The sequence below is a fragment of the Cervus canadensis genome, chromosome 28 (genome assembly GCF_019320065.1).
Source record: "Cervus canadensis isolate Bull #8, Minnesota chromosome 28, ASM1932006v1, whole genome shotgun sequence".
NCBI classification, from domain to species: Eukaryota; Metazoa; Chordata; class Mammalia; order Artiodactyla; family Cervidae; genus Cervus; species Cervus canadensis.
The window spans coordinates 36897159-36909526 of NC_057413.1; the positions used below are offsets into that span (position 1 = coordinate 36897159).

At 38.0% G+C, this 12368-nt stretch overlaps 1 protein-coding gene across 1 annotated transcript in view; it reads right to left on the reverse strand.

The window, feature by feature from the left end:
- Window positions 1-286: 286 nt before the first annotated feature.
- The window catches only part of HCRTR2 (hypocretin receptor 2), a 130989-nt gene continuing 118907 nt past the window's right edge, over window positions 287-12368 (reverse strand). The window contains exons 5-7 of the mRNA XM_043450123.1: window positions 7187-7407; window positions 4061-4182; window positions 287-741 (exon numbers count right to left, since the gene is read on the reverse strand). Of these exons, the coding sequence (XP_043306058.1) occupies window positions 512-741; window positions 4061-4182; window positions 7187-7407 (573 nt within the window). The 3' untranslated portion in view covers window positions 287-511. The remainder of the gene's footprint in view (window positions 742-4060; window positions 4183-7186; window positions 7408-12368) is intronic.

The following is a 12368-nucleotide window of genomic DNA, read 5'->3' on the forward strand; positions in this document are numbered from 1 at the left end:
TTTGTATATAAATATACTCTCAGATATCACATCATAATGACACTTCTCTTTAGTAATTTTTTAAAGCTATAAAGTCAACTAACATATCTCTTGCTAATCCAGAGCTAGTAACTGCTACTTCTTTTAGCAACCAAAAGAAAATCAAAGGATAAGTTTGGGAAACTTTTACCCACCAATTTGAAGGTAGATTCAAATAACAATTAGCATTGGAAATCTTCACACGTTTAATAGACAATAATCCTAGTACATGAAGTTAAAAGTGAAACAGCCTGAAAATAAATCCAGTGAAAGGTTCGACTTCTAACATATTTCAATCAAAAGTTGAGAAATGATTTGAAACTGCCTTTATTTCCAAAGAGCAAGAGATCATTTTCCCTTAAAAAAAGAAAAGCGGGGAGCGGTCCACACAGTAGTTCTGGCTTCAGATCAGTAGCATAACAAAGTTTCTGTGTACAGAGGTTTAAAAAAAGAAGAGTGGTCCCCGGCCATCCTCCTCCTGGCCGTCAGCCTCCTACCAGCTCTGGAGGGGCCCGGCGCCGTTGGCCGCTGGGAGCGCGCTGATGCTCGTGAGCACCACCTGCTCGGACAGTTTCGACACGTTATCAAAGTTGCTGATCTGCGTGGTCAGAGACTTGCGGCTTTCGGTGCTCGTCCGCCCCCTGGCCAGCCGGTCCTCCTGGCGGTGATGAACCCCAAGGCAACAGCAAGAAAACGCGGCTTTAAATTCCTCTCGAAACTTTCCTGGATGATCGCAGAGAATGAAAGGAGAAAAGAATTTTGCAGTCAGTATGTTTTAACCAATCTTGGATAGGGTACAAATGAGTGACTTCCTGGAGCCAAATCTACACGCGGGTGCAACATTTTATATTGGTGAGGGAAAGATAGAAAAAGGAAATTTCTTTATCGGAAGCTTTGTGCAATCTTTGCTAAAAAATCATGTATTTTTAAATTGAAGTATCTTTGATTTACAATATGTACAGCACAGGCATTCAGTTACAATTTTTCAGATTCCCTTATATGTTGTTAGAAAATGACTGAGTATAGTTCCCTGTGCTATACAGTAGGTCCTTGTTGTTTATTTTTATGTTTGAAAGTGAGAGTGTTAGTCGCCCAGTCATGTCTGACTCTTTGCGATCCCATGAACTGTAGCCCACCAGGCTCCTCTGTCCATGTAATTCTCCAGGCAAGAATACTGGAGTGGGTAGCCTTGCCCTTCTCCAGGGGATCTTCCCAACCCAGGGATTAAAACTGGGTCTCCTGCAGTGTAGGAAGATTCTTTACTGTCTGAGCCACAAGGAAAGACCTTATTATTTATATATATATATATAAACATATACATTTATATAATATTTATTATATACAATATATTATAAAATATAAATATATTATAATAATTATATTAAATATTTAAACATATACATTTATATATATATACATACACACATATATATGTTTATATGTAGTAGTGTGTATATTTTCATCCCAAACTTCTAATTTATCCCTCCCACCTCCCCTCACTTTTCCCTTTGGTAACCATAGCTTTGTTTTCTGTGTCTATGGATCTATTACTTTTTGGAAATAGATTCATTTGTATATTTTTTTAAGATTCCACATGTAATTGATATGATGATATTTGTCTTTCTCTGTCTGACTTAGTATAATTTCTAGGTCCATTCACGTTGCTGCAAATATACATATATTCAGTGGAATATTAGTCATAATAAAGAATGAATGCTTAGTACATTGTTGAAGTGATGAGACATTTCCATAAAATAGACTGTTTTATATGCTCAATGTTTGAAGTTTGTTTAATGTTTTTATAGGCACACTACATATATTTGTGAATGTGGGCTATTTTTTACAAGATTACTATAGTACAATTGAGCACCAGCAGAAGGGTGCCCAGAGATATTTAATAATTCCAAAACTGATGAAATCTATGCTGTACATGGCCAAAAGTTTGCAGAAATCACTCCTACATTGTACTGTGAAGAAATTGTTCTACTGACACAATCAGTTCAACAAAATATCTAGAAAAGTACCTTAAACTATCTAGAAAGTTTCTTTTTGTGATCTGTGTGAAAGAAAGTGAAGTGAAGTCGCTCAGTCGTGTCTGACTCTTCGAGACCCCATGGACTTTAGCCTGCCAGGCTCCTCTGTCCATGGGATTTTCCAGGCAAGAGTACTGGAGTGGGTTACCATTTCCTTCTCCAGTGGATCTTCCCAACCCAGGGATGGAACCCGGGTCTCCTGCATTGTAGGCAGACGCTTTACTGTTTGAGCCACCGGGAAAGTCCTGTAATCTGCGTAAGGCAGAACAACAACAACAACAAAAATGAATGAAAAATAAAAACCCCTAGAAGTTTTTCCTTATCTTTAAATTATTGATGTCACACTGAAGAAGGATAACCATGAAACAGTGACCTTTTAAGTCTCTAAGTGTAAATGACAGCATTGGAAATCACCGTTTCTTGTCTCTGAGCTTCGATTACCCACCTGGGTTATTGAGTGATTACAATCAGTGCCCAGTGACCTTCTTGCGTCACTCTTGACCCCATCATGGCACTTTGACTTGGTTCGCTGGCTTCTACTTCAGACACCTCTCTCTTATGCTCTAGTAGACTTCCCCTTCTTAATGCAAGCTCAGGGCTTTAGGCCCTCCTAAGCCCAGGGGTTCCTTTTAAGTCCTGGCTCTACACGCCCCTCCTCCTTTCAAACAGCACGTGGGCAGCGGGCTCTGGGTATCCCAGTCTGAATTAGCCTTGATTTTGGAGTCTGGGGTTGAGTGAGCAGAGGGAGGCTCGATAAGGGTGAAATGAATACAAAACACCCTTCACATATACACCATCTGATTCACTCAAAGATGAAATAAAGCAGAGGTATAGAAGGCGCATGCGTGCTCCCTTGCTCTGTGGTGTCTGACTCTTTGTGACCCCATGGACTGTACCCTCCAGGCTCCTCTGTCCATGGAATTTCTCAGGCAAGAATACTGGAGCTGGAACGGGGTGCCATTCCCTTCTGGGAACTCTGGGGAATCCCCCGACCCAGGGATCGAACCCATATTTCCTGCATTGGCAGGCAGACCCTTTACCACTGTGCCTCTGGACAGACATACACAGGGTACATGACATGACTGAAAAAATTTATTTAAAAAAAGCCTGAGTGTCTTTTGAGGGGGACCTTGCTGGTGGCTCTCAATGCAGGGGGCATCGGTCCAATCCCTGGTCAGGCCCCTAAGATCCTGTATGTCACATGGTGAGGCCAAACAAACAAACAAATACAATTTTTAAAAGTGACTATACCATTAAAAAGTATTTAGGGAGGGGGGATCAGGATGGGGAATACATGTAAATCCATGGCTGATTCATGTCAATGTATGACAAAACCCACTACAATATTGTAAAGTAATTAGCCTCCAACTAATAAAAACAAATGAAAAAAAAAAGTATTTAGTTAAATGACTTTTATAATTATATTGATTCCATAAACAGAGATGGGTGGAATCAGTTGCAGATAAATGTGCGTGTGGTCTGTTTAGTTCAGTGTTATTTAGGAGGAATATAATTTTTTGGGTCAGTGAGAAATTTTGAGATAAGCCCAAGAGATATTAATTACCCACAAGAGAAATGTAGATACAGAGAAATACATACAAATACAAAGGTTCCAACTCCATCTCAATTAGGCTATAAATATTGGCAAAGGAAATGATATAAGCAAGGCTGTTTTATTTTTGGATAAAATGATTTCACATCTTTGTAAATCATAAGTTTAATATATGACAAACAAGATTATTATCCAGTTCTCACAATTTCACTCTCCTATTTCAACTTTTCTTCTAAATTTAATGGAAAAAGTTACTTAGACAACTTTCTCTGATTGTTAGGTAATAAGTATTTCTTCTCATAAGGGAAAAAAGCTAAAGACCAGTCAGATCAGCGAGAAAAATTCTTATTATGTTGCAACTAAGCTCTTCCTACAGTTCAAGAGTGTTGACACCTTCTGGTCATCCATCCCTTGCCCTGGGCTGTAGTTTGTAGAGAAGTAACAGGTGAAGACTCACCACTGAGAAAATTATAAATGATTGGGTTCGCAGCACTGTTGGCATATACGAGCCAGTGTGAAAATGTAAACCAGGCGTACACAGTTTCCCTGTCTTCCGTGTGGGCGAACATCCCAAACACTCTGTAGGGAAAGAAATGGTAGTAGGACATCAGTGGGATTCTGGAAAGTTCCTTTAAATAAGCAAATTCAAGGGTCAACAAAGGCCTAGGTTGCAGCGGCCAGACTCCAGCCCTGCCTGTAGGATGGACCTCTTATAGGTTCAGAGAACCACAGGGGGGCCAGAAGGACATCGGTCCCTGCAGGGCACCTCACGGCACAGTCAGTGTTGTCAGAAATCAAGAGCCAGCTCAGGTCAGAGGAGAAGGGGCTTTCTCTCTTGTAGAGAATGAGTGCGATAAGAATGCAAAGGTTGGGTACGTATCTCTCTCCCTTCTTTCCTGCCATTTCTAAACGCAATGGAGCAGTGTTTGTTAATATTCCATTTCATTTGATTTAATCTTTATTTTAAATTGGAGTGTAAGATTAACAGTGTGCTCACTTCAGGAGTACAACAAAGTGACTCACTTGTACATATACCTGTTTCTTCTTTCTGAGGTGCTTTTCCCAAGAATATTGAGCAGAGTTCCCTGTCCTATACAGCAGGTCCTTGTTGGTTATCTCTTTTAAATATGGCAATGTGTATACTTCACACTCCTAAATTGCTGTCTATGTGTACTACTTCCTACTTTCCCCTGTGCATTGATCAGAGTATTACATTTCTTCAACTTCAGTCTTACCACCTTGCTGAAACTGGGCTTCTGGGATTTTTTTTTTTTTAATATGCAGAGGAGAACTAGTTTTCAGTTGGCAAAATTCTGGCAATTTCTGAAAATTTTTGTTTTAATATTTTTATTCATTATTTTAAACTCTTACAAATATTTTATTACTATGTCCTTAAAGGTCATTTTTAAGATTTCTTCCAGACTTTGAAATATCTCAGCTACCAAATTCTATTCACTAGACAAGAGCAGGCAACTTGTAACTACTTGATAAATTGGTAGGCTGAAGATTATAATGCATTTCTTGATAGAGGTTTCATCACTGATTGTGGATTTTGTGCACATGATAGAAATACATTGTTGGAATAAAGTGATGTTCTATGGAGTACTCCAGTCTTACAAAAATGTAATATATAGTGAGACAACGTGGATAAATGGAATGAATATGTTATGACCCTCTATCACAATATATCTTTGAAATAATATACAAACCAGACTTGCTTTAAAGATGTTGGTTTTGACTAAGCAGACGAACTGACTTCCAAAGAAAAGAATTAAGGATTTTATTTGTAAGAGAAAGAAAACAAAAGTATAAAATGAGAGGGCAAACAGAGACAAGTATTTGAAGAAAATGTGTGTGGTAAAGAGAAAAACAACTTTAAAGGTTATTTTGAATTTTTTATTTTGTGACAAAGACCAGAAGACTCAAAAAACAGAAACTATTTTAAATTTAACATGGGTTTTCTCCTTAGAAAGCCATTTATTTTCCTTGGAAAGGAAGGTCTGTAAGTCAGAAGAATAGAAATATTATGGACAAGTAGGTATTTGGAACTAGCTAAAGGGAAGGTACTAGGGCTGAGATGCAGGAAATCCAAGTGTGTCTTTGAGAGAGCAGTAAATCCATTTTTCACTGAGTTTAGACAGACTAAAATAAAAGTACAAAAAAAAAAAAAAAAAAGAGAGAAAACCTATTCAGTATGTTTATAGGTTCTTAGGAACAGAAACATCATTTTACATCAGACTAGAATACATTTGTACATGATTTCTGTGGGCAGGAAAATTAAGAAGGGAATTAAAAATATATATATATATACACACACATATATATGTGGAGGGCAAAGAAGCTTCCCTTTTCTTGTGAGCTGGTGTATATCTCAAGGACCAAAGCTGCCACAGATTTTATACCTTTACTGTGCCTATACTAAACAACATTGCTGAAAAGTCCATTTTCTCTTTCTACCATTGAGGAAGTCATTACGAATATATATATGTATAACTGAATCACTTCGCTGTGCGGCTGAAACTAACGCAGCTTTGTCAATCAACATTACTTCAATAAAATTTATTTTTAAAAAATGTAAAGAAAAAAAGTCATTAATCAATCAAAGACAAAGCCCCAAAGAGAATGATAAATCTTTGCAGTTGGTTATACCACCTTCAGACTGTGTGATTCCAGCCAAAGCTGCCTCTCTCCAGAGTCCCCAGCTGTGAGGAATAGGATATTAACTCTGAATCAAGGGAAAATGAGAGGCGCAATCCTAGTTTTAGTTAGAGTCCTCTGATAAACAGAACCAGTATTACCTTGGGACCAGCCTCTGTGCAACTATTAAGATAATTTCCAATAAAGATGGTTGACGGTTTCTGGGTACCACTGCCCCGTATCAGCTGATCATGTTAGCCAACTGTTTTAACTTAAAAGTGTACCTGTGGGGTTACAGGAACATAACTTCTCTCACTGAAAAGCTTTGTGTTGATTTTGGTTATTAACACTATTCACCTATTCACCCTAAACTTGATTTACTTACTTCAGAAAAATGGATTTTCTTTCTTTCTGTTTAAGCATTCAAAACACAGTTTGTGCTGTGATTCCACTTTGTGTGCGTGTGTGCGCGCGCACGCTCTCATAAATGCACTTTTAATTAGAACGCTAACACAATTCTTATCTCTTTTTGTCCTTTAGATAAAATTCTGTCACCATTCCCTACGTCTTTGAAAACAAAGTTGGAAAACCCATTTGTTCTGATCAAAAAAGAGCTTCAAGCTGTTAATGAGTTTTTTGCGGTTAGAATTTTTTCTGCATCTGAGATTCAGCAATTAACTTGAAGAGGTCACGGGGAACATCTGTTTTCTGTCTGTCATTCAATAGAGAATTAGCATGGATAAGAGCATTTAAAGTCCCAGCACTCTAAAAAGCTGTGTGTTCTTACCTGCTGGTAACAACAACACATTGAGTTATCTGACCAGACAAGCTATCTTGGCAGCCAGCTTAGAATTTTTCTCTGGCTTAAAAAAAAGAAAAAAGTCCTTAATTAAGAACCAAGAGAAATGGCAGATCTCTTCATTTTCAAATAATACGTGAGCTTTACCTCTTTAGCACATTGAGGATGCTAATTGGGAGATAGCAAATTGCAAACACCAGGAGCACGACCATCAACATCCGGGCTGTTTTCCGTCTGGCTCGGATCTGCTTTACTTCAGCGGCCACCGCGCTAATCCTGGATTTGGTCTGCTGTCCGGGCCCCCGAGGCTGGGAAAGAGGCTGCAGGGCCTTCCATTTTCTCTGAACGACAGAAGAGGTTCCAGGAATCTGAAAGGAGTGCAGATCCTTTATTGCTATCTGAGTTAGGAAAGTTCCACTTCGGAGGAGTAATTGGAAGACATAGTAAGGACAATATTCCCAGACACCTGCGGTCTGGGAGGTTTGCTGAGTGGAGGGTGTTCTGGAGTAAAACCGTCAAGTGCCAAGTAGGAGTCTGGGTGGAAAAAAAAAAAAGTTACATCATCACAATTTTGTCAAAGTCTAAAGAGAGCTGAAAATGGAAAACATATCTCTTTATAAATAGAGAAGTTGTCCCCACAAAGGAATAATATTCAGTACTAAAAAGAAATGAGTTATCAAGCCATGAAAAAAAATAGAGAGGGACCTTAAATGCATACTACTAAGTGAAAGGAACCAATCTAAGAAGGTTACCTGTTGTAGGGTTCTAAATATATGATATCCTGAAAAAGGTGAACATACGGAGAGTAGAATGATCAGTGGTTGCCAGGGGTAACGGGAGATGGATGAATTAGCATAGCACAGAGGATTTCAGGGCGGGGAATATACTCTGCATGATGGATACATTTCATCACACATTATGCATTGTATCTGAATATACCATCCAAACACATAGAATGTACATCAAAAGTGAATCATAAAGTAAACTGTGACTATGATGAGCAGATGCAGGCTCATCAGTTTTAACGAATGTATCACCCTGCTGGAGGATGTTGATAATGGGGGACTGCTCATGAATGGAGGGAGGGCAGAGATAGGAAAACTGTAACTTACACTCAAATTTTCTGTGGCTTTATAACTACTCTTTAAGAAAAACTTCTTGATTTAAAAGAGAGAGAGATGAAAACTGGGGACGCAGAGCACCTATTAGTAATTCTGATTCAGCTCAGATACCTGGAGTTGAAACAGACTGAAAACCTAAGCAGGTGATGTCAAAGTAACCTGCACGGCTTTTCATGCATCAATACTGCCACCTGCTGGCAGACGGTGAGTTGGGACTTTTGTTAGGTTTTCGGCTTCTCGGGTTTAAGGTAATGCGTGGCAAAACCAATACAATATTCTCAAGTAAAATAATAAATTAATTAATTAAAAAATAAAAATTAAAAAAAACCTTTAAATAAAAGGAATAAAAACAAAATAAAATGTTCTCTGTTGCTGATTATTTTTTCTTATAAAATTTCTTGAAGTCAACTCTGTGGCCTGACCCTTTAAAATTCACATAAAAGCCTTGAAAATCCCTCGTGGTCTTCCATGATCATTTAAAATAGCTGGAATTTGTAACAACAGTTACACAACTTGTACTTTTCCATTTCTTTTCAAAGTTATTTGATAACAGCAGGGAGTCCCTCCAAGTATAATATTGTCTTAATTATAAGCTCATGAAGATTGATAGGGTTTAGTGAGCAAAACAATAAAATTCAGCATGTGTAATTTTTCAAGAGGAAAATGTGCCAACAAGCGCACCATAAGAACAGCCTAGTTCTATTAAGATTATTCAGTTGTTGCTTTTATCTCTGCACCGAAAGTCAGAACAGACCAGCGTGTCCCTACGATCTCTCACAATGGATGTTGGATGGATTCTATTGCTTTATCCATCACAAGATCCAAGTCTGTTAGATAAACATTAATTTGAGAACAGAATTTCACTTTGATTTCCACAGAGATGAATTGATGTGATGCTTCTTTTGAACATAACTATTCCCTCTCAAAAAGGAGCAAATGAAAATAAGGAAAACCGGCCTTTAAATTGAAAAACATTTCACAAATGATTTATCTTTGGATTCTCTATGTTCTGCCATGTAGGTTGACCTTTCACATCAAGATGGCCCCACTCAATCTTCTTTTCTATTGACTGAGAATCCTTCCTCCTCTATGAGTCTTTTTATAAGCAGTCATTTTTAAAAATAATTGAGAAATTGCAATGGATGTTGGAAATTCCCAGAAGACCTCTAGCATGAGTAACCCTATTAATGTCTGCTAAATTGTCTTGAACTCTTTCCTAAACAATCTCTAAGACCATTTAAACTGAAGCAATCTATTATTCAGTGCTCCCCTGAGGAAAAAGAATCAATATCTTGCATGTGATGATTTCTGCAACTATCAGAAAAAGTTGCCATAAAGAGAAACTGCCACAGTGAGCATGACTATGGTTCCTGCAACCATAAAAAAAAGTGGTAATGATGTCCTCTCTTAGACGATGATCTAAATACAGATAGAAGATGCTAATCCTGCACACATTGTCTAAGACATACAGTAGTCCCCACTGATAATTTGTCTATGTCAAGAGAAAGTCAGTACAGTATCAATAGAAATTGTTGATATTAACTGAGCCCCAGGAATGATGCAAAATCTTGAGTAATTATTAATGCTTTCTTTAAAAAAAAAATAGTCATTGTATACCCATTTTGCAGATTATCAAGCATCTTTGAGAAAGATTAAATAAAATATCCAGTCTATATCTTTAATAAGTGGCAAGCCAGAATATGCATACAGATGTGTCTTATTGGAAAGTTCATCTTTTCCCATTGTGATGTACTATTTCCATCTACAAACTTCAACACAACCTGATATGAAAGTTAACAATTTTTTTTCATACATGCTTAGTTATATAAAGGGGCTTCCCAGGTGGCTCAGTAGTAAAAGAATACGCCTCCAATGCAGTTGATGGAGATTTGATCCCTGGGTCAGGAAGATCCCCTAGAGAAGGAAATGGCAACCTAACCCATGGATAGAGGAACCTGGTGAACTACAGTCCGTGGGGTCGCAAAGCGTCAGATATGACTGAGCTCACGCTTTAATTTTTGGTGACAGCAATAATAGTCATACAAAAGGGCTTTTGAGAGACTCCGGCCGTTTGTCCACAGGGAAAGGTCTTTTCTTTGCCATCTCAGCAAGGGCTAAGCAATCGCTGATTGTGGAAAGCAAACACACATACCATACAAACACAACACATAACATTATACACACACAGTACACACAGCACATACACAAACCCACACACACTGCTTTCATTCTGCTATTACAACTAAGCTTTATAATCACCTTTGATGTGAAAATACATCCTGGAACAGGTATTAACACAGTTAGGAAATGGAACTATCATGTAAATGATGACCATTGAAACCTGCCCTGTCTAAAGAAGTCTTTGTGGCCAGGATAAGCAAATGCCGGGAGCCAGCACACCAGATCCCACCCATGACAAGGTCGTGAGGAGGAGACCTGACAGGCAAGGCAGATCAGGACTTCAGGGATTTCGAAAAGCTGCCCCGGCGCTCACCTTAAAGATGATCTCTGTCTTTCTGATGCTTGCTATATTAGACTACTCCCTAATTTCTGTGACACAGGTAGACGGCCTTCCCTGATCTCTCTCCAAACAGAATCAACTTAGAAGTTTAATCAATATGTCCCCGGATGGTGGTATCCTATAAGATTAACCAGGATGAAAGGAGTGTTTCAATTTAGACCCCTTTGCTGGCATTCTAGCCTGCTTGGCAAATGCGTACTAATGCACATGACTGCTCACGACACCTTAATCATAAACAGCATAAAGAACCTGATCACAAAAGGCCCTAATAGGCACAGAGCCCTTCGGGGGTGAGGAAGCCCTATTAGAGAACATAAAAATTTATTCTAAAAGTGGTTATAGTTAAAGATTTAGAAAAATAAGAGTTTAGAATTGTTAATTTTAACCAGGAATGCTAAACAGGGGCTGTCTCACTGGAACTGCAGAGTCTTTGTGTGATAAACCTTTTAGATAAATTTAACTGATAACTTCTGCAAAAGGACTGATCTTTGTGTTTGTTAAAGAATAGATTGCGGAAAACAGCTTTGCATTAACCTAGGTCATAAAATGTCAGTAGGCCCCGAGGCCAGAAGATAATGTATAAGACTCTCACAAAGAAGTTGCAGGAAACACCCTGGTTTCTGAAGGATAAGCCAATTAAACTATCTTCCCCTTAAAAATGTACTAACTTAGAATATAAAAGCGACGGTAAAAAATAAAGATTTGCTAGACTCTGTGAACCCCCGTCTGGTCTCCCTCTCTTTCTCTCTCCCTCGCAGACTCGGCCCTATCAAGGCTGGTCTCACGTGTCTTCTCTCGCCGACACCGATCATCCTGGGTACCCCCTGGATCCTGCCGAGGCTGGACCCCGGCAAGCAAACATGCTGCAAACATTGAAAAGGGCATAAAAGAATATTGTGAACAAACAGGAAATGAATAAATACAATGAAAGAGAAGATAATTAAACTGACACCTGTTTGTCTTTACAAACCCTGTTACAACAAAACAAATCAACAAACAAAAACTCCAAGCTCAGATAGCCTCAATGATTCAATATTCAATCAAATCATAAAGAATAGTTTCTATCTTATTTAGACTCTTTCTGAAATTCAAAGAAAATATAATATTTTAATGAATTTTAATGAGGCCAGTTACCCTGATAATCAATACAATGAGAACAAAGGAAAACCACTGACCAAATATTTCACATAAAAGAGAGAGGAAAAATTCCCCCAAAAATATGTTGTTAAACCAAATCCAACAATATATAAAAATATAATAGATTTGACTCAAAAAAGCAATCAAATTTATTCTGGTAATACAGTATGGGTTTAACATGTAAAAAATCAATCAATGTAATTTATCATATTTGTAGAAAAAACTATGAATATCTCACTAAAGAAAGGAAAAATGTTTGAAAATTCAACAACTTTGATGTAAACTGGTAATAGAATCTTTCTCAACTTGACACAGGGAATCTATGAAAAGTCTTTGGGCTATCATCCGACTTAGTGCTAAAGATGAACAATTTCCTCCAAGACTGGGAACAAGCCAACAAATGTTTCTCTCACATCTACTCAACATTGTACTGGATATCCTAGCCAGTAGAAGAAGACAATTCAAATAGATAAAAGATATATAAATTGATTCTATTGAGAACACATCATTGCTTACAAAGAAAGTCTTAAAGGATTTACAAGAATGCCAC